Here is a 24,118-nt window from a genome sequence, read left to right as displayed (position 1 = left end):
AAAGCATGTTGTCATTAACTAAACCACAAAAGATTTACAACTAAAGACAACAAACCGAAACTAATCTCAAACACAAATAGAGGTGCTCAACCTAATGAAGTTTGTAGCCTCCATAATCAACTAATATACCATAGCATCAAGAGAAGCAATGTGCACTCCTAACAAGCAAAAGCTAGCTAGGGAAGAATTTGATAGGAAGTAGAGCATTATGACTAAAGCTCAAAGACTTGAACAAAAACAAGAATTTAAACCTCAATTATATTACAAATAGGGTTGCCAAATCTTAACCACCCTTAAGTATGGTTAGGTGGAGTATTATGATGGCCACTTACATTTCTTGGAGATTTTTAATTTCTTTTGCATGTAGCCCAAATGCTCAACTCATTAAGTGTTTCACATGGCCCACTCCCATCAGCACATGCATGTTGGATATACCCTTTTTAATTATAATAGTCAAAGAACTATTTTTATATTTTTTTACCCAATATGTGTTATAAGGGAAAAAAAGTCTCCCTTCCATACAATGCTAATACTTCGGGTATGCAAAAGTATATGTAACACACCTTGAAGAGCAAAGATGAGGAGATATTATGGGTTGGGTGTTGTGGATTAGGGAAGATGAAATCAACAAGGCTATGGTAAGGGCCTTATGGGGCATGCTAGTACCTTGTATATTGGCTTGTTTTAAGTCTTAACTTAATAATTACCTTTGCCAGATTACTTGTGTGCTAACAAATCAGTAGTATCTTTGGTTTTCTTTTATAAGAAAATTAGCAATAAATTTGGTTTTCTTCTATAAGCATAGATGTTACTACGAATCATATTTCTTTCATGGCCGTGAATTAAAGAAAAATTCAAAAGCAGAAATCGGGAATGACCCTACTAACGTGGACTTGGACAAAGCAAGTTCATGCAAAAGTTTGGGGGCCATTAACACGAGGTTAATGCGTCAAATAGTAACGACTGACGAATGGGTAAAATATGTACAACACAAGTGGGGAGGTCATTCGTTTCCTGCATTAACGGCTGCTGCTGAGAATGCAAAGAAGATGGGGACTTCCGTCCGCTGCGTCATCGTCTCGTGCAAGAAAAAGACGAGAAGAGGAGGAGGCAGCGGCAGCATCGTCGACGACGCTGTGGGGTGAGATAGCGTCCCGGCTGCCGCCTGCGGAGCACGACATCGTGGGGCAGCGCATCGGATATGCCCTCGTCTGCGACAACCAGGCGCTGCACCGGGAGGCCCTCGCCCTGCAAGACATCCTTCGATCCATCTCCTCCTCCTCCTCCTCCTCTCCTTCTTCTTCTTTGGCACCTTTCGCTTCTCTCCACCGCAAGATTAAGGAGAACAAGAAGCCGTCCCAGCATTGCAAGAATCGTAACAGCAAGAATAATCCACACCAGAGAGCACATGCGGAAACAGAAGCAGCTATTGATGAGGACGACGAGATGATGAGGTATAACCCCCGGCCCTTCGTCCACCCCCTCCTGTCTGCTGTAGCTTCTGCCAAGATCAACGCCTTCGACATTGATGACGCGGTGCCAGACCTGCGCCAGGCGTTCGCATCCGAACACGTATGTAGGCCCGCTTCTCTCTCCGTCTCTCCTGCCAGACTGGCTGTGTCTCGTGATGTTTATGTTAACCTACCCTTGTTTTTTTCCTAAATTCTTCGTGTTTCTACTACACTACGTCAGATGATCCGACAGTTTCATTTTGTAAAGAAAGGCTTGAAAGTTGTAGTAGAGTAAGAGAAATATTTACATCACGTTGATCACCCAAACGCTGGCTTTAAGGGTAAGCCACGAAAGGCTGGTATTCTTTGCAGTGTAGAGGTGATTCTTACGTATATCAGATTGTGGAAAACATATTAGCCATAATATGGGAATAGGATGGCGAGTTTAGAGACTCATACACATAATTGAAAAGTATTTGTCTAGGAAAGCCCATCCCAACTTAGCCTAAAAGAGCTGCATGCAGACAAGGCCTTGATATGTGGTAGGGACGTCATGGCAGCCTTTCCTAGTAGCGTTTGGTTTGATAGTGTCCAACAACCTTTATTTTTACAAGTAAGGACCCTATTATCACAAGAAGGGCGTTCTTCAAGGTTACTTTTCTATAGGAAAGGCAAATTTTTTCTAGTGCCTTTCCAGAGCATAGCCATGAAAAAAAAGATCTTTATTAAAAGATGTTTTTAAATACATAAATTAAAAAAAAATCGATAATCTACTAAACTAAAAGCACAAACCACATTGTAAGGCTTCAAAAATTATCATAAATGCAAGCTTAGACATTCTTTATTATATTGAGAAAAAAATCTTAATGGATCAACACATCCCGTCAAAAGCAACAAGAAGAATACCACTTTTTTATGTTGTTATCACATTGGGATTTTGGTGCTCTTTTAAGCCAGCCCAAGCAATGTACATGGCATCCCAATCCACAGCATGAGGATTTTTCTCACCATTGTAGGATAAAAACATCAACATATTTAATGTTTCCAAAGTTGAGCGGCTTCTCTCAAGAGACTTAATTCTATTCATTTGAGAAATCCCTCTCTCACAGTCTACTGTACTTGCAACAATCACTAGACAAGCTCGCCAAAGTTTCTTCATTTCTCCATATAGTTGCTCCCAATGCTCATCAACTCCACATACTGCCCATGCCTCATGCATACTCATGCCTGGACAAATCCTTTTCAATTGAATCATGAAATCCTCATACTGCAAGTTACCTGCATTCACATAAGCTAAGTCCCCAAATTTTTCTAACAAAATTGGCATCCAAATCCTTCCCATCACAAACATTGCCTTGTGCTCAATAGGATAGCCTTTTGGACTAAATACTTTTGCTACTTCAAAGAGTTTTATGTCTTTGAATCGTAGACACAAGGATGATATAAATTTTCCAACAAATTGTCTACCCATAGATATGCAACTCTCCCAAGAGTTTAAATTGCCACTTGCATCCTTATCTCCCAATGAACGAGTGTGAAGAGCATGTACTTCTTGTCTATATACATCACATGTATAGCGGATGTATCCATCATTGGCTTTTTCAACAAAGGATGTGAGTTGTTGTGCTCCAATGCCAAATACATCTCCAAGAAACCTTGTCTCCAATGTCTCCATTGTCACTACAAGTCCAGTGCCAATGGAAGTCACATCAACATTCGTGCTTTGGAATTTTAGATTAAGCATGTTTAAATAATGAAATAGATCTGCAACACTGTGTAGAAAGAATTGTATCTTAAAAGGTGTAAGAAATTCATATAATTTGTGACTTTCTAACTTCAAAAGATGCAATAAGGTAGGCATAAGTTTTACAAACCTTAGTGCAATATCACCTCGTGAAAGCCAACGAATATCATGCATTCTCAAAACATCTTGCATAGGCAACTCAAAGGCATTGGCAAGCTCTTTTAGCTCCTTATGGCTTTTATAAGAGCTTCTAACCCACTTGTATGCTTTTTTAATAATCTTTTCCAAAAGTTTAAAAACAAGAAATGGGCTTCAATGCATCCTTGGCAGCTAGTGCCTCTCTGTGTGCGATGCAATGCACACCCACCAAATGTTAGAAGTGGTGCAGCAATGGAAGCGTAAACGTAAGTTGTAATAAACTACTGAAACACAAGACAAAAGAGAAAGGGAAAGAAAGAACACAATACAGATGAGAACTTAGATGTATGCTTGGAAAATGGAATCCATATACCAAGACATGAGACAGTACAAAAGCAATGTTAGTCACTGGCTGTGGAGGCAATGGCACATGCTCCCTCTCTCCAAGAATTGTCAGGTGATGAATGAATGTGGAGGAGGAAGCATGAGAATATATAAGCCAAATAAATGCCATAAATATGACTGGTTGACCAGTATTAAATGCTGGTCGATTGGCTGTAAATAATGCCAAAACATAATAAATGTAGGCAAAGAAAATGCCTAAAATAGCTTTGCCCAGCCTGTTGTACCACATGTACAGACTCAACCATGAACTGATTAATATGCTAACACCCTCTCTTAGATCATGGGTTATCTGATACAATACAACATACAATGATAATGTTGCATCATAGTACATACAACAATGTCCATCATAGTAGAACCATGGATACCCAAGTAGTGGGTATGTAAGACACCACTAAGGTGCCTGGGAGAGAACCTAATGTCGATGTTGATCATACAAGCTCCTAAAGATAGAGAAGATCATAACAGTTCTCAATGTTTGTCAACAATGCCTCTGATGCAGCATACGTGACCATCCTATCACCAATGCCGCAATGCATAAATGACCATGAATTCCTCTTCTTTGGTCAAACTGCCAAAGTGTCATCTCACATGAGATCTAGATGAAAGCCACACGCTCTTTGTCAAGTAACTAGCCCATCATGAACCTAGATGTCAATCCCAATTGCAGGATTTAAACCTGCTAGACTTCAGTCAATGCGTCAGGGACATCCCTCCTTGGATCCTGTGCATATGTATAGAAATATAGATGAGACACAGCTGCCCCATCTAACCACCCTCTCTGGCACTAGAGAATCGTAAGGGATGACCGCATCACCACCACCAGAAAGCAGTTGAGGAAGGGGCCGCCAAGCCCTTCCCATGATCTGAAGAAGGGGATCCCTTCTGTGCCTTGGACTTCACTCCTGGAAGCCACTAACTCTTTGCAGTCCTTTAGTAAATGACATTTCTTGCCACAATGGTAACATTGGGTCTTCGACTTCTTTATCTTTGAATCCCTCTTTGAAGCTGCAAAAGCCTCACTGGAATCTCCATGTAGCGTATCGTCAGTGGATGTGCACAGCCATATGTAGAGGATGTAGAAGAGAAGTAGAGAAAAGAAGGTATTTGGAGAAGGAACACAACCAAAACACGAGCACAGACTGCAAAAAGCAAGAGTTCACATACAATATAACCCAAAATTTGATCAAAATAAGGCAAAAGCTACTATAAAAAGTCAAAAAATCATTCAAAAACTGTCAAAAATAGTAAAAACGATCTGATAAAGCAAGCGCTCAGCTAGGAGGAGATGTAGAGGCACCAAAACCCAGGCTGAATACTACCATAAATAGGTTGAAAAATTGTTGCTGCAGCCTGAAAACTGAAAACGCAGGCAGTAGAGGGGCTGTAGATAGCAGTCAATGACTAATTTGTAGAAAACGCAGGTCAAATAGGTTGCCTGTATGGAGTAGCAACCGCTTGATTAGCAAGGGTGAAAACAATCCTGAAATCAACAAGAAAACAAAGCAGGAACACAAATCCTAAATCTGATACCATGTTAGAAGTGGTGCATCAATGGAAGTGTAAACATAATCTGTAATAAACTGTTGAAACAAAAGACAAAGGGAAAGGGAAAGAAAGAACATTACGACAAGATGTGAGGATAAGCTTTGTAACATATGAAGATGCGTATGCACCATAAGAGTTCACTGTCGGTGCATTCGGCACATTATAGAAAACTAGTTCCTTAACATCTACCTCAAAGTCAGAAATAGGTTTTTCTCTCAAAGCAATTGCATTCATCTTTTGAAGAAGTAATTTGATGCGAGATATTATTTTTTCCTCTTCACTATCATGCAAAACTTGCACATGCTTTTCAATGGGCAAAGTGGTCCTTTTTTGCTTTTCAAACCACATTTGCTTTGCCTTTTTATGCCCTTTTGACTGTTGATGGCCTTCTAGACTAGGTCTTTGAACATTCTTACTACCTGTTGTGCTAAAAGGATTTTGCATTTTGAAGTGCGTATACCAAAGACAATGTACTCTTTGTTGCCCCTCATCATCATAAGATGAATAACTCCATTCATAATACACCTTCCAGTGCTCCTTATAAGTCCAAATACCCTTTTACTTTTTGGGAGGCTTTTCATTTGTAGCATATTGGGCTTGAATCTCATGAAGTTTCTTTAATGCATCTTCAAGAGGGGAAGCTAAATCCACATGACTTGGAGGTAATCCATCTCCACCATCATCAATCACGCTTTGCAATGGCACATTCAAATCCAAACTTATTGATATACTAGCATTAAATGCATCATTACATGTCATACCATCACTGCTAGCATTTTGCAAGGAACTTGCATTCCATACACGATCATTTCCAAAATAACCTCACATGTAGCATTGTGCAGCATTTCCAAGTACATATTTGTATCTATAACCCATTCACCATACATACCATCTCTTGAATTTTTGACATTTGTGTTGCATATTTCAGCATGCAATGTCATGGTTGATGTATCTACATCATCATTTTGACCTGCATGAGAACTAATTGAATTCGATGATGATCCCACAATGTCCCTTTGTGCAGTTCTCTTTCAAGAGAATGCATTAGAAATACTGAATTGTAGAGTATCTCTCTTTGGTCGACCATGAGCCATAATCTGGAGAAAGACATATAGCTTATATGCTATCATTAATCAATACACAAAACCACACAACAATGGTACTAGGCTTAGCATACACACACACACACACACACACACACACACACACTCTCTCTCTCTCTCTCTCTCTCTCTCTCTCTCTCTCTCTCTCTTTGCAAAAAAGAAAATACATAAACATAGATGAATAACTCAAAGAGAGATATCATATGTGTACCTACCTTGATAAGTGGAGTTGCAACTTGAAGTGCGGAATCCTGATGCTAAAGCTCCGGAGTCTGCTTCTCTCGAGCAACGACTCACGAGGACTGCTGTAGACTGTCAAACCTCTTGCATTCTCAAAACAAATATCACTCGAGAGTCGAAAGTCGGGACTCGAAACTTCGAGTTTGAGGCTACTATGGCAATTTTATAGAGGATTTATTTGAGCGACTGAAAATTTTAAAATGTGAAAAATGAGTGGTTAAATGCATACGACATTGCGAGAGCAAGGTTTAAGGGTTACCTGAAACTTGAAAGGCGAGTCGTGGGAGTTTGGTGGGCTATTGGAGCATGCGTCGGGTGGGCATTGGTGATGACTAGGTAGGAGTCAGGGTGGGCATTAGGAGTCGGGCAGGCATTGGTGACTGGGCAAGAGCCGGCGGGTACGTTGTAGTCGAGTGAGCGGGCAGTCGAGTGGGCGGTCCGTAGACGTCTGGGCGGGGGGTGATGCCAACGTCAGGTAGGCGCGGGCCGTAGTCAAGTGGGGGATGTAGATGTAGACGTTGAGGGGGCGGGGGCTATAGTCAAGTGGGCAGGGGGTGATGCAGACATCGGCAAGGGGTGACACATTGCGGCACTCGTGAGTCGTCACCGGTCGGCTAGAGGTTGGAGCTACATTGTCAACTCTTGACTTTCGAGTAGTTGGGCGGGCCGCTCGCGAGTTGTGAGACTGTGACGTGACTTGTGAGTCGTCATAGGAGAGCCGAGGGGTGGTGGCGGCAGCGAGCTCTTGCGCAGTGCGGACCTGTAGTTGTGGGCTGTCAACATCCATGTTGATGTGACTCTTGAGTCATGACGAATCCCTAAAGGTTGAGTGATGAGTCGTCCAAGGTTGTTCAAGCCTCAAGGAGAGGATGGATTATTATAATATATAAGTTATAACCTTATTTTTAATAATAATACTAATTAAATTTTTAAAAATATTTACCTTTCATAAGCAATGTTATTATATTTTTACCTTTCTTTGAGAAGGGCAATTTTTTCATTTTGCCTTTCACAAGAAGTCTTGATTTATTTCCTCATTTCTTTAGCAAGGAAAATTACAATTGGAAAGGAGTGGCAAGTTGCAAAAATAATCCATGGTGTCTAGGATAGTACCACGCCAGTTCATCCTTGAGAGTAGCCAATTTAGCCTCTCCATCTATGTGTCTCCTGTTGCATCTTTCTTTGCTTGAACTAGTTTATCAGATTGGATAACTAGTTCTTGGTGTTTCACAGCCACTTGCATTACAAAAGTAGATTTTATATTGTGCATATTGGGTTAAAAAAAAACCTTTAAAAACAACATCATTTCATTGGCACTAAATGGCCCAAAGGACGTGCACTCTTATGAAAAACCAAACAAGAGTTAGGAGTAACTGGACCCTCCTACAAGTAGTTCTTCGCAAGAGACCAATTGAGGGTGGTATGGTTTTACAACTCCTTGTAGGAAAGTCAAAGTTTCTTTATTAAACTTGCCATGTAAGAATAAATGAGTCGGTGATTTGGGATTAGACTTACACTTGGGATTTGCTAGTTGAAGCTTTGGGTAGAGTCCCATGTGTTCCATTTGGGCTTCAAAGGGAATTTGGTGTAGGCATTGCCATAATCCTCTAGCTTTTTCCATAAAGTGGTGGTCCAGTTCAAATATATGGTATGCATGCATGGCTCGATGGAGAAGTTTTAGAGCTTGTTGAAGCTTTATGTGGAGTCCCATATGTTCTATTTCGTGCTATTGCAAATGGAGTACTCAAAGATGAGAGAGAGAAATGCATCTTGTTGGATCGACAAAAAGTCATTCCTCGGTATATTCACGATGCTCAATGAAAATGGCATCAAGTTGGTGGTGGAGGTCAAGCTCTCTCTTTTTCCTTGAATTCCAATTCCATTGCAAAGGAGATCACTTAATCCTCTATTGCTTAAAGAGGAGCTAAAGGAACAAGAAGGGGATGTATATTGTTCAACCAATAGATCAAAACCTAGTGCTAGAGATCATAAACCATTAGCAAATGATTGTAATCCCTTGGAATGTCAAGGGATTGGATTCGAAAGAAGTAAATATGTTTGTTATGCCTTAACCAAGAAAAGAGAACTTGCAAATATCATTGAAGTAAAATTTCAGAGGAGTGTAACTTGGGATAGATTAATGCTAATCGTTATAAGCTCTTCCTTGAATTCCAATTCCATTGCAAAGGAGATCACTTAACCCTCCATTGTTTAAGGAGAGGAGCTAAAGAAACAAGAAGGGGATGGATATTGTTCAACCAATAAATCAAAACCTAGTGCTAGAGACCATAAATCATTAGCCAAAATGATTCCAATCCCTTGGAATGTCGAGGGATTGGATTCAAAAGGAGTAAAGATGTTTACTAAACCTTAACCAGGAAAAGAGATCTTGCATATATCATTGAGGTAAAATGTCAGAGGAGCATAACTTGGGATAGATTAATGCTAATCGTTATAAGCTTTTCGTTGATCTTGGTTAGAGAGGTAAAAGAGGGGTCCTCTTGTTCATTAGAGAAGAATTGAAACCATAGTAACTGATTAAAGTGGGAGATGGAATTAGCAGTGCTATAACAATAAAGATAGGTAAAGTAACATTTGGGTCACTTTACTCTATGCTTCTAATATGTTAGTTGGATATGTGAAGCTTTGGATTTGATTGAGAAGTCATGTGAATGCAAATATGTCCTTCTTATTGGGGATTGGAGCATGATAGTGAGTGAAAGGGATACATGACATGGTATGGACATGATTGAGAAGGAAAGACGGATGTGAGATGTTCTTGTCTTAGATCAATTATTGAGAGACTTGAGATTAATGATTAAATTAATGACTTTACATGGCATAACAAACAACATGGCAATACATAGTATGTGTAAAGCTAGATTGCATCTATATGAATTGTGATGCATGATGGCTAACCTTACGGTGCAAGATGAGGATGCTCTTTGATGTAACTAGATCTGATGATTGCATGTTTTTTTAGAGTTACTTTGGGAACCTTGCTCTTTCCACTTCATTATTCTTGTATGAACCTATTATGTTCGCATGATATCAAATCAAGGTTCTCTTCCACAAAACGTCGGCCTTTGATTTGAAAGCCCTTTGTAAGAAGCAACAACTAAAGGAGGGCAAGATGACTTTGAACACATCTTGACCACATTGTCATGATACTCCTAAGCCTAGCACATTGAGATATGAGATGGAGTGGGCTTCACACCTTGCTTCTCCTTTCAACATGGCTGTGGACTACCAAGGAGTCCGCAGACCATACAAGATCTCATGAGTTGAATACAATTTCATCCTTATGTATCGATCTCAACAATAAATTCAAGGTAAATTTGGTTTTTCCCCTTTAGATTCAATGCACTAGTCTAATGATTTTGGAGGAAGAACAAAAGCTTCACAAAGGACTAGCCATTCTGATATAGAAATTGGCATGGAATATAAACCATTTCACCATCTCCATTTTTATCTCTTTCATCATTTCTAGACACTTTTCCACCTTCATTCATTCCTATATCAAGTATATATATTACTACTCAATCTTTTGAGTTTACTTCTTCTTTTCTGCAAGATATTGGTAATACTTGCAGCTCATGATGAATGAACCGTTCTTCCTAAGTATTGGTTCATAAGCCTTGAAGAGGATTGATTTTTTTCGTTGCACTAAGAAAAGATAAGCAAAGTTACAAGAATCTTTGGTGAGTGCTCATTCTTCATCTTTTGCTTTAGCTTTTATATCTCATAGTCAATTTAATTTTAGTGGATTATCTTTTTCATAATTTGCATTTAATGAATAAAAGGAATCTAACATATTTCCTACAACTATACATGATAAATGATAAATCCATTTAATCTCCCATCCATCCCATTCACTAGTTCTGTTGCATCTTCATTTTGGCCTTCATTACGTGTACTTTTATATCTTTACACATCATACTAGGGGCTCCTTCACCCTTAGGCATGTACTTTAGGACATCTTTTCTCAGTTGGGTGGTGTCTCCATGATAGAGGCTCATCCTCCGAGTAGGGTGGTGTCTCCATGATAAAGGCTCATCCTCCCATCCCATACTTTCAAGTTTTTCATGGCTTGGAACTACCACCTAGCCCTCATTAAGTATGGATTAGTTTCGTACTACAGTTTGTCTCCATGGCATTATCTAGTGGGCCTTTTGGTCATTTTGCTGTGCCCCCATTGTTGGACAAGGCTTTCGTGTCCCAGTGCCTCCAGCTCCATCAACATTTTATGGAAACATTCATATTCCAATGCCTCCATATCAATTAGTACCCATTGGACATTTTTAGCCTGTTTTTATCTATCCGTCTTTCCCTTCTACTTATTCCCCTCCACTATCTTCTTCTTATCCATATTATTCTACACCTCATGGTTGTTCATTCTCACTCAATCATAATTGTCTCTTATGACAAGACTCATTTTAACGGGTGCAACTTCATTACTTGGTCAAACTTGATGAGACATGTCCTTGATTTATAGAATCTATGGAATCTTATATAGGGGTTGGAATCCTAATTTGATGTCACACTTATTCTATATGAGGTTGTCCGCTCATGGAAGGCTAGAAATACCTCTGCTATTGCCGAGCTGATGCAAGGTCTATTATTTGAATTTCACTCACAGCTTTAACATTTTGACTTAGCATTCGAGTATTGGGCATACTTGACCTATTGCTATACGGCTTGAGATGGAACCCTCGTCACATTAATTTGGATCATGAGCTCCAAAACTTTGAAATAATTTATTGAGATGACTTGAAAGTCAAGTTGATAGAGTATTGATGTCTTCCCATTGAGTTCTCTACCATGGGGACTCCTAAGTTGGATGATTAGGCCACATTGTTTCTAAACAAGTTGTCGAGAAAAGGCTTTCACTTTATGCAGTAAGTGATCTCATAGCCCACTAGAGGGCTCTTGTTGCTTCTTCTTAGAAGGGGAGAAGAGAAGGATTAACCAAATCAAATTCCACTCAAAGTAAAAAACAAACTCAAAATCAGAACTAAAATCAATCTCGTGAGGCCATAGAAAACTTTCAGTCATCTCTTAAACTTGAGTGGCAAAATATATTTTTAAAAAATCGGTATTGTTAACATTGTTAGAAGATTGGCTAGTTTGATGAGGAGTGTCAATCAAAGGCAAGAGACACATCACCAAAAGCTAAGACTCAAGTCCACATTCCTTAGTTAAGTAACCCTCAGTAGGGGAGGTAGGGTGGTGGTAACCCTCTATAGGGATAGTGGTGAGGCTAGACCCATACTACCACACTAGTTACCTATCACAGTCAACAACATTCTTAATGCTAGAGAGCTAGCTTGATTGGTGGTTTGCAGAGGCTCAGATTGTCTCTATCTAGACACTTGAGGATATGAGTCTCATCCACATTTGTGAGTTGCCTTCTAGCAAGATGACTACAAAGGCCCAATCACCATGGTCGAATACTTCAGTTACTTCTTGGATTGTGGACAATGATGCTACCCATCATATGAATCCCATCGAGGATAATTTTTGTTTCCTATTCCCTTGCAGTCGGGCGAGTCTGAGTTAAGAACAACTCATCAATCAAGATTTAGGCTTATAGTCATGTCAATTTTACCACTCACTAGGGCTTGAATCATGCTATGTTGGATGGTGTATACTATGTTCCCCAACCTAGGGTGAACTTGCTATCCGTTCAATAACTTTATTAGTTGGATTGAGTAGTCTTCTTCATGGTCAAGATCCTTGACTCTTTGACTCATTTGGTGATTGCTTGTGGTGAGGCACATCCTAGTGGCATGTATCACATGGCAATTTCTATCTGAGTTGATAGCTAAGGGTGTTGAGTTTCACCACTTTCAAGCTTAGTTATTGCACGAGAGCCTATGAGCATTGGGCGCATTTGGCATTTTCACTTAGGATATCTTGGAGATATGACTCTCTCTATGAGATGTCACATTGATAGGTCGTTGATGGCCTTCCACTCTTGAAGCTATTGCAAGATATTTGTAAAGCTTATCAACTTGGGAAGCAACATGATATTCCATTTCCTCAGTAGTTTACACCTAGAGCTCATGTACATCTTAGATTGATTTATGTTGAGCTTTGTGGATGGATATCCATTGTCACCTTGAACAACTCACTATACTTCTTTTTTATTGTGGATTATGTACTTTCTCAAGCATAAGTTTGATGCCTTCACGTATTCTTTTGCTTGGGCATTGCTGGTACATAACCAGACGGTTGTCATGTAGAATGCATGAGGAGTGATAGTGGGGGCGAGTTCATCTCCATGAGTTTTTTGAGTTTCTATAGGAGCATGGCATTTCATGCCAACTTACCTCTACCAACTCCCCTTCCTAGAACAGAGTCGTAGAGCATTGGACATAATAAAGATGGCATACTCTAAACTATTTGCAACAGAGCTCCTTGAGCACCTTTGGATCAAAGGATGTTAACACTTTGTTGTACATTCTCAAGTGGTGCTTGACTGCGATGGTCCATCAAAGAACTCCAAAGGAGATATTTTTTACTGTCGACATGTAGTTTCTCACTTTAGAGTCATTGGAAGTCATGGCTATATGCACGTCCTTGATGATAAGATAGGCAAGCACACTTTTCGAGTTGATCTCTTGATTTTTGTAGGATACTCCTTCGAAGCGAAAGCTTATTTTTTGTTTGATCCTTGGACAAACAAAGTGATTGTTAGTAGAGATGTAGTACTTGATAAGAGAATATTGTGTAGTTTTTTGCATTTGACTTTGAGCCCTTTCCTCACATTATTCCCTTGGAGATAGTGACTTCTAAGTTGGGTCTACTATCCACTCCTGACCTACCCATAGATTCTTTCTCTCCTAGGTCTCCTCCATAAGACCAGTTACCTTGGTGGTACCAGCAAACCATACAAGATTCAGGGATCCTTACACCAAATAGCACTTCAGAGCGTCTTAAAAGATCGTTCTGGTTTGCACCTCGGGCATCATTTACATCACTGTTTATAGCCGATTACATAGTGCATTCTAAGACAAATAGTTGACAGGAGGCTCTTTAGTACCCCCAATAGTGAGAGGATATGGAAAAGGAGCTAGAGAGTATTGACTAAAATGAGACTTGGACCTTGGTGGATCGTCGGAACCGCAAAACAATTGTTGGGGGATGAAGTGAATTTTAGGACTAAGCTAAAGGCTGATGAAACTTTAGACAAGTACAAGGTTTACCTTATGATACAAGGGTTTCAATAGAAAAAGTTATTAACTATGAAGAGATCTTTGTTTCTATTGTATGATTGACATCATTTTGTCTATTAGTTGTGCTAGCTGCTTACTACGATTGACTGATCTATTAGATGGATATCAAAAGTGCATTTTTGAATGGTTATCTAGAGGAGAAAGTCTATGTGGAGCAGTCTCCTAGATTTTTCTTCTGCTCACCATAAAGATAATCAATTCATCGACATTGAGGCTAATTACACATTCTACATTGACATTTGTGCACATTGGAGCCCTTTCAGTTGCAATTTCTTCATTAATGCCATTAATTTTTCAAAAAATATGAGTTTTTGATATTTTCTTTACTTTCTTTTTTATCCGCACCTACATTTATAGATTGGATAGTAGTTGGTTATAGAATAATGAGAAAATTTAGCAAGTAATGGTTGTGTAAAATATTTTGCTCAATATGTTTGGGGACTGAGACAAATTAGATCACACTAATTATCCAATGCAAGCATACATAATGAAGCATGCATTTGTTGTCAAATAACTTTGGGATTATGTATGTGATTCAAAAGTTAGGCATACAGGTTGCTAAACAGAATGTCATAGGTTCTTCGAGCTCATCCACATCACTAGTGGATCTTTAGCTCTAGCTTCTTCTGCACCTCCCACGTAGATCAGTTGAAGTGGGATAGGTGTGATACCCAAGCTCATACTTTGATTACACTCTCATGCAAAAGGCAAGTTGTCATACATATTTAGTCATGCACAATGGCCAAGGATGCTTGGGATAAGCTTGCTTTGTTGTATCATGTGTGCAATGAGGCTCATGTAGTCTATTTACGTAAGCAGCTTAAGATGGAGCACATGACAAAGATGGATTTCATGAATGTGAACATTACATGCATTAAGGACATTACTAAGTAGCTTGCTAACATTGATGAAATCATTCTCAATGCATATTTTATATCTACAGTCTTGGCTACTCTACTTGATACTTATTAGAGTTTTGTCAGTACACTCCATTTACTTGCAAAAGGAGATGATAATACTTATACATTTGATGTGTGAATCACTCTAATATAAGTATTTATAATCAAGCATTTGCAGCTAGCCATTGTAACAAAGGAAAGTCATTGCAGCCCTCAAACTCCGAAGGAAAGAGTAAAACAACTTCTTCTATGGTCTCCTCAAGTACTAGTGATAATGGTGCTAAGAAAAAAATGTGCAATTATTGTAGAAAGATGTGACCGTACATTTCTTCTTGACCATATATTTATTGAATAAGACTGATCAATATTCAACTTTCTTGTCCTTGGCTAAAAATGGAAGTGGATATAAGGGGATTACACTCCATACTGATTGAGGAAGGAATATGTGTCATGGGAACTTAACTTTCTCTTGGCTGAAAGCAGCATTATCCATCAGTGTACTATGCCGTACACACCTCAACAAAATAGTATGGTTGAAAGAAAAAATCACATTTAATGGATATGACACATTGTATGCTATCACATGAAATGCTACTCCCAAATTTTTGGCTTGATGCTATCATGTGTATAGTGCATGTGTTGAATTGTAACCCAACTAAAGCATTGACTGATTGTATACCTTATGAGGCTTGGAATGGTTGAAAACTAGTGGTGACACATATGATTGACCAAAACATAAATTGAAAGACAAGGTTATTAAATGCATCTTTATTAGTTATAGAGCAAAAAGTAAAGGATACAGTTTGTACCAACACTCCACCAACAAGATTTTTGTTAGTAGAGACGTGTATTTATTGAATATGTTGCTCAGTCCTTTATGGACTACAAAAATCATCACGATGTGGAATCTATCGAATGTTTGACAGTTTGTTGCCTTTATTTTAGCAAAGTGAACTTGATTTTGATCAATTTCAACAACCTATTGAGGGTTTATAGCAACAAAATCAACAATAAACACATGTTGAACAACAACTTGATTATCTGTCCATTAATTAGGGCATTGTTGATTATGAAGTGGCCGATGAGAGGATTGCTAATTGAGAAGCTAAAATAGTCCCTTGATGGTTGTTAGATATATTATGAGACAACAAACAACCTATACTTCTTTTCAGTAGAATTAGAGTAGTCACTCACCATGCACATGGTAACTTGGTTGTGCAGACACTTATAGCTACTGTATGCAATAAGAACCTGTTTCTTTATATGATGCTTTACAAAATGAACATCGGATGGCAACTATGTAATCAGAGTTAAACTCTATTGATAAAAATGACACATGGGAGTTATATGAGTTGCATGCTGGCAAGCATGCTATAGGCACTAAGTGGATCTACAAACTAAAATGCAAAGCTGATGATAGTATTGATCACTACAAAACATGTATTGTTGCCAAAGGGTATGTCCAATAGCATGGGATTGACTATGATGAGACGTTTGCACTCACTTCATGTATGACCACCACCCTTAGTGTCATTGCTTTAGCTGCTCATTATAAGTGGCATGTACATTAGTTGGATGTAAAGATTGCTTTTTTGAATGGTGATCTTCATGAGGAGGTTTATGTCACTCAACCTCCTGGCTTTGTTAAAAAAGGGTCAGAAAGCAAAGCGTGTTGTTTGTAGAAGGCCCTCTATGGTTTAAAACAAGCACATAAGGTATGGTTTTGGAAGATACATGTATACTTGATTGCTCTTGGCTTCAATAATTCATGTATTGAGAGCACATTTTATGTCCGCAAAGATGGGGATAGTCTCTTGATTCTCATTCTTTATGAGGATAATATGATGTTGAATGGACCTCATGAGACATATGTTAGCTTTTTAATTGCAACATGCTTTTGATAGTGACAAATCTTGGCCATTTGCACTGCTATCTTGGCATATAGTTTATTGTAGTTGAGGGCGGCATTATTTTGTAGCAGTCTAAGTACATTGGGCAGCTCGTTGAGCATTTTTAGATGCAATAGTATCTCTACTCCCATTGAGACAAGCCATAGGTTTACACTTGAGGATGCAATACAACCTTTTGATGCTTCTCTTTATCAGCACACCATTGGCTATTTATTTATTGTACTTGTGTAGTACATGGCCAGATATTCAGTTTGGGATCTCTCAATTTACACACTTTATATACAGCCCTAGTACTACACATTGACAAGTAGTTAAACATTTCTTTCATTATCTTATTATCCAATCTCTTGCATTGCTATATTGATACTAATATAAGAAAGGCAACTAAATATACACAGAGAAGTAATATGTGTGGCTTTTTACCTAACAAACTACAATGCCTAAGTGGGATACTTGTTAAGTATATAAGGTGCACATAAAATAGTCTCAAGAAAGAAACTATGTTGCAAAGCTTGACTTTTAATCATGCATCTTGCCATCTCTATGAGATATCTATTCTCTCTCTCAGCTACTCCATTGTGCTATGGTGTATACAATGTTGTACATTGGTATTCTATCCCATGTTTAGGCAACTATGTATTAAATTCCTTAGATATATACTCATGTCCTTGATTAGAATAGAGTGCTCACTTTATATCTTGATAAAATTTTAGTTATACTTACAAATGTCTTGAAGCACAAAAATCTGCATGCATAATTATCTACAAGTTTGCAAATAGCTCTCATTGAATTATCTTTTGGAAAGAAAGCATATTGCAAATGCCTTAAGTGTAGGTAATAAATGCATGATATCAGATTTCTTTAGATATAACAAATTTTCAAAATTCAATTGACTAAAACGTGCATTGTCAAAGTTTTGCATCTGACCAACTTATGAATCTAGAGTTGCACATGCCATGTCCTCCATACATTTACCATAATAATTGAGCTTGTACAACCCATGACATAGTAAACTAAATGTAATAATTTTATCACCATGAGAGAGATCATGAACTATAGCTAATCTCGATAAATTAAAAACTAACAATGAAATCTTCTTGATCTGGCATATATAAATCATCTATAAGTGCAAAAGTGCTTCCATTGGCAACAATCAATATAACTTTAAAATTTCCTTTAATATGATAAGAGGAGTGATCAACGCATGTGACAATACTACCCTTAGGGGCTAACTCGAGAAGTGAATATACTGCTTTGAGAAGTAATAGACTTAGTGGCACAATGATTAAAGTATTGCATCTAAATCCACATCTTTGCAATAATCATGTAAAGGGGGTCATAATTGCAATGTGTATTAAATGTGATCACTACATTTTACATAATATTTGTAAATTTCAATTTAGAAAGGGAGGGGATTGCAACAACTATACCAGTCTTTTTCTTGTTAGTCACATTTGTAGCTAGTTTAGGATAATTCTTAATGACATGTGTTTTGCTTTCTAATGCTTATAAAAATTTTTAATCTCATTTTTTCATATCCTTCCTAGTTTTCTTTGTCTTAATAACATTTGTAAATATTTTCTTACTTGAAAAAGCCAAAATTTTCTTTACTTTTCTAACTAGCTATAACAACTTAGCTTGCAACACACATAATAGAGATGTTTTAATGAGATTGTTCTTCTTGTATCAACATAGAAATAAACTCATGAAATGACAAAGCATTCATATATTTTGATTTAGAAAGGGAGGGGAATGCAACAACTACACTAGCCTTTTTCTTGTTAGTCACTTTTGTATAGGGTAATTATTAATGACATGTCTTTTGCTTTCTAATATCTACAGAAAATTTAATCTCATTTTTTTTCACATCTTTACTAGTTTTCTTTATTTCAATAACATTTGTAAATTTTTGCTTACTCGAAAAAAGCCGTTTTTTAAAAACTTTTTTAACTAGCTATAACAACTTGGCTTGTAATACACATAATAGACCTATTTTATTGAGATTGTTCTTCTTGTGTAGGAACATAAAAATAACCTCATGAAATGACAAAGCATTCAAATTTCCTTTCATCATTAAATGTAGAGTAGATGTAAAAATTTTATAAGAAAAATGGAGATTTTTTAGAATAGTTTATATTAGTGAATTGTGTGGCAAAATCCTATTTGTAGAAACTAATTGCTCCTTAAGATCTTTTATCTTGATCAAAAAATTGCCTTGGAGTCACCTTCATCCAAGTGTTCAGTTTTTATTTGGTTAGGAGAACCTCGTCCCAACAATCCTATACCTCCGAACTCTACCTCCTAATACTCTTTTATGATCATATACATACAAACCTAATGAGCCAATCTCCAACTGCAAGAAAGATTAGTCAAACCTAAAAGCTGGCAAGATTTGGAGCATAATTGAAAGAGAACACAATGATATGCGTATAATGGTCTATACAATGTCTCCACTTCATTAGAATTGATGCAAGGTGTATATGGTTTATACTCTAACTACTAGTTTCTCTTTTGTTATTCTAACTAACATGCAACTATGAGCATTAGTAACTATGGAGACCAAAACCCATATCAATAGGTAATTATGAGAAGAGGTGGTTCTTGAGGTAGAAGGATAGGTAATACTTCTCAAACACATGCTAATTCTTCTTTTGGTACATTATCTTCACACATATAAAACTCACCTGTGCTATCATGTATACTAATCTTCCATTCTTTGTTGTTCCATTCACTCTTTTGTTGTCACACTACATCAAGGGTCCTACTTGTTTAGATAGATATCCCAAAGGCTCTATTTCTAACCTTCAGTTGGGTGATGGTGGTGCAATAGTGGTAGGAGTTCCACTCCCAAACCAAGCATTTGTAGGAGCTCACATACAATAGTATCAATCCTACATATATTAAGCCGCAAGCATCACTCCATTGGTTACAATGTTTGTAAAAGTGCTTCTATCAGGCAAATTCACCTTACACTAACTATCTACCTGGAGTTTTTGGAAGAAGAATCTCCATACCACATCTAGCATCGAGCCAATCACCTTTGTTAGCATATCTGATGCGGAGGCATGTGAACTATGTTTATGTGAGTGGATGGATAAGGATAGATGAGGTGGCAGTCATCAAATAGGTCACACACAATTGGATATAATGTATCCCATCAACAAAGAGAGGGAAAACAATGCACTAGCTTTAGTATCAATTCATTGAAGACTATTTTGGTGGCGTCATGCTTCTCCATTTATTTTTCTTATTTTCCCCATAGTCGATCTTCATTTTCTAGCTTAAACCATGTTTTGCAACAACATTATGTTTTGCCACCCATTTACTCATCATCTCATTCCTCTTGCTCTATCACTACATCAAATAATGCATTTAGTGAAAAGCCTTGTATTTAACAAGTAGGATTACACAATGTGGTCTAACTTTATGTGATGTATATTGGAATCCTAGGATATATTGGACCTTCTTTAAGGTAGGAATCCCCACTTGATTCATAACGGTTTCGATATGAGATTATATACTCTTGGAGAGTTGTAATGTTATAGCCATAGTTAAGTTCGTATAGGACCAACTACCCATATTCCACTCTTCATCTTTCATTTAAGAGTTGGATACAATTAATCAATTGTTATGCAACCCATTATTGTACCATTGCATCAATCCTGTCTTTGAGCTCCAACATCTCAAAATTATCAAGAGGGATGAGTTTAATATCAAATTGGTAAAATATTGGTGATAAACTGTTGAATTCACCACCATTAGATCCCCCAAGTTAGATGATGACCAAGTCATTCTATTCTTAAACAAGGTATCTACTTAAGTTTTATACTTAAAAAAAATTGATAAGTTGTTTGCTTCTATGAATTTATGTGCCAACTATTGCAGTTTACGAGGTTGCTCGACCAAGTTCACAAGAAGTTCTAATTGCCATCTTTAGATAGGCCTATGTTTCATCCCCTCAAAATGGGAGAAAGCGAGTGGAAATAACAACAAGAGTAAAAAGACTATGTGAGAATACACCAATTTCCAATTAGTGTTAAAATTGGGTTAGCAAAGCATACCAAAGAAAAATGCATTTTGTGAGCACTACTAGAAGTCGACCATTTTGATGGTTAGCATTGATATAAAGTAAAGGGTATAAAACCCAAAATCCATCCTACTTTGGTATCAGATTCCCCCCCACCACCCTCAAAGCCCCAAGTGAAAGTGAGTGGTTCAATAGTCTAATCCCTTCACATTTAGATGGTTGAAAAGGACCTTGAAGTCCCAAAGTCATACAACTACTAGACATCCTTCATAGTCCTTACCCTTCTCGACTTCGAAGGGTATGTTGGATTGGTTTGTAGGACTCTCTATAGAGACTCATGAGGGTGGGAGCTTGGTCCATATCTATGTGATGATTTTTGGTGCATCTTCTACTTTTGTAGAGATTCAATCCACTCTTATATGTGGCCATATGAACAAGTGGATTTTGGATAGTAGAATCATACATCACATTTCTCCCCTTAAAGACATATTCATTTAGTAGGATCTTGTAGTTGGAGATATCCATTGTGGGAATAACTCCTTGGTATCCAAGGCATTCAGATAGTCAAGTTTAACATTGGCTAAGGCTTGAGCCTCACTATGGTAGACAATGTTCACTTTGCCACCCATTTAGGAGAAAATATTGTTTTTGTTTGCTAGCTTTGCCTCTTGGGAAAATATGGGAAAAATCTTGTTTTTGTTCGCTGCTGTGCCTCTTAGGGAAATATGTTTTCTTCATTGAGACCACAATCAAGATTATTGATAACATTGTTGGTCTATTGATAGCTAAAGGTGAGGTGCAACCTAATGGCATCTATTTGATGTACTCTCCAACCAAGTAGTGAGACCTCTAAGTTTTATCATATGTAAGTCTTAGCTACAACTAAAGCTCCTTCCAATGAAGAGTGCTTTTGGTGCTTTTGGTTAGGCTTTGTTGGCTATAAGCCCACTACAAGTCTCTATATGAGGTGTCTATATAATATATGGTTGATAGCCTCTCATGCCTAAAACTAGCTCCTAACATGTGCTAACCATGTTAATTGGGAAAAACAAAACCAAACTCGTGCAACATTCTATTCATAGAGATGTGGGGATATTATGATTGGTTCAACTTGATTGTAGTATTTTCATTTCGTCCGTAAAAGGTTCTCAATATTATAATCTTGTTATAATGATTATTCTTGATAAGCATGAATAATTTTCTACAAAATTTTGAAGCATTTGCTTATTTTACTACTACATGGTTATGGCAAGTGACCAACAAGATGGGTGTTTGCTTAGAAACAAAAAGGAATAACATTAGTGGCAAATTTTTCTCTCACAACTTCTTCTAGTCTTTACATGAACATAGCATTCACCTCTAGCTCACCTGTATATTTCTTAAATGGAGTAGTTGAGTGTATGAAGTTGATTGTGATGAATATGGTGTGATCCATGCTTTTGTAGTTGAATCACTAGAGTACCTATGGTTATGAGTCAACCATTAATGATACTCTATCTCTTATGCCTTCTCAGCCACATCTACTTTTCACTCCTAACCCACTTGTAGAGACTTCTACTCCCACATTACCTCCTTAAGACAATGCATGATTCAAGGTTCATTCCACTTGACTCTATCTTTGATGGCCCAAGAAGATATATAAGGCTTGCACGTTCTACTTTCTTTGTATCATCCTTCATAATAGATTGTGTAGCATATATGAGCCAAATACATGGTAGGAGGCCCTCAAGCATCTCAATTAGCATCTCGCCCACTAGGAAAGAAAAACTTGATTTCAATTTTAGCAATTGCATGTGGTGGTTTTGTGGCTAAATTCCACATGGATCAATGCAGTGTCTATGATTGTAGTGACAAAGATGCCCTCATTGTCACTACCACATTGTACAATGGCCTCTATAAGCTAATTCTATATGAGGAAAGAGCATTAGAGGATGCATTATAGATTGATGCCACCATTATGGATGACATTGTGTTATGGCATGCTCGGTTGGTCATCTTAATTATGGTTGTTTGTTTCAGTTGATAAGCAAAAATATGGTGCTTAATCTTCCTCATTGAAAACACCTATCCATAATATATGTGATCGTTGTGTAGTTGGAAAAATGCATTTGCTTCATTTTCCAAATGTGGATCTAGGAGTACTAATAAAAAATTATAGCTTGTGTATATTGATGTTTGTGGACCCATGTGTGTCAAATCCATCGAAGTATACTTGTACTTTGTTTACTATCATTGATAACATGACTTGTTATTGTTGGACATATGCTTTGAGACACAAATTCAGAAGTGTTTGTATGTTATAAAACCTTCTTGTTCTTGGCCAAAACTAGTAGTGGATGAAGTTGATGACACTTTGTGTAGATTGAGGAAGGGAATACATGTCATGAGACTTTAACTCTTTTTTGGCTTAAAGGGGCATTATATGTCAATGTACTATGCCTTACACACCTCAATAAAATATTGTGGCTGAAAGAAAGAATTGCACTTTGATGGAAATGACATGTTGTATGCTTTCACACAGTATGCTATTTTCAAACATTTGGCTTAATGCTATTATGTGTGCAATGCATGCGCTTAATTGTAGGCCAGCTAAAGCATGGAGACTGAATGTATGCTTTATGAAGCTGTAAGACAAGGTTGTCAAATGCATGCTTTATGAGGCTTGGAATGGCTAGAAATCAATGGTGTTACACATTTCTGTCTTTGGTTGTTTGGCATATGCTTTGGTGCCATAGCCATGAGGACATAAATTGTAAGACAAGGTTGACAAATGCATTTTCATTGGTTACAATGCAGAAAGTAAAGGGTATCGCTTGTACCAATTTCCACAAATAAGATTTTAGTTAGTAGAGATGTGGTATTTGCTGAACATGTTGGTTAGCCCTTCATGGACTATTAGTGCTATAGGTACAATGTGGGTTTACAAATTAAAATGATTTGATGGTAACATTAATCACTACAAGGTAGATTTTGTTGGCAAAGGGTACACCTAACGGTATGGGATTGACTATGATGAGATATTTGCACCCACTTCATGTATGACTACAATTTGCAATTTCATGCTTTGGCTGCCCATTTTGATTGGCATGTGCATTCTTCAAGGTAAAGATTGATTTTTTGAATGTTGATCTTCACAAGGAGGTTTATGTTACATAACCTCTTAGCTTTGTTCAGAAAGGCTCAGAGAGCCAAGTGTGCTAGTTACATAAGGCCCTGTATGATTTGGAGTAGGTGCCTAGGACACGATACAAAAAAGTACATGCATATTTGATTGCTCTTGGCTTTAGTAATTCACACATTGAAAGCATGCTTTATGTATACAAAGATGGGGATAACCTCTTGATTCTCATTCTTCATATGGACGATATGTTGTTAATAGGACCTCATGAAATACATATTGTAGCCTTAAACACTA

General features: G+C 37.7%; 1 protein-coding gene across 3 annotated transcripts in view; it reads left to right on the top strand.

The window, feature by feature from the left end:
• Positions 1–865: 865 nt before the first annotated feature.
• The window catches only part of LOC148041765 (uncharacterized), a 39,244-nt gene continuing 15,991 nt past the window's right edge, over positions 866–24,118 (top strand). Inside the window, exons 1-2 of one of the 3 annotated variants that reach the window (XM_087682266.1) lie at positions 935–1,572; positions 23,288–23,521. In XM_087682266.1, the coding sequence (XP_087538392.1) occupies positions 1,039–1,572; positions 23,288–23,296 (543 nt within the window). In that variant the 5' untranslated portion in view covers positions 935–1,038 and the 3' untranslated portion in view covers positions 23,297–23,521. Of the gene's footprint in view, positions 1,573–23,287; positions 23,522–24,118 lie in introns of those variants that run through there. The other 2 variants (XM_087682258.1, XM_087682262.1) reach the window with 2 other exon arrangements.

Source organism: Lygodium microphyllum, chromosome 1, assembly GCF_053477565.2.
Source record: "Lygodium microphyllum isolate KBCC chromosome 1, Lygodium_microphyllum_v1.1.10, whole genome shotgun sequence".
Classification (NCBI taxonomy): domain Eukaryota; kingdom Viridiplantae; phylum Streptophyta; class Polypodiopsida; order Schizaeales; family Lygodiaceae; genus Lygodium; species Lygodium microphyllum.
The sequence above is the reverse complement of the archived record's forward strand: the minus strand, read 5'-3'. Positions and strand labels throughout refer to the sequence as shown.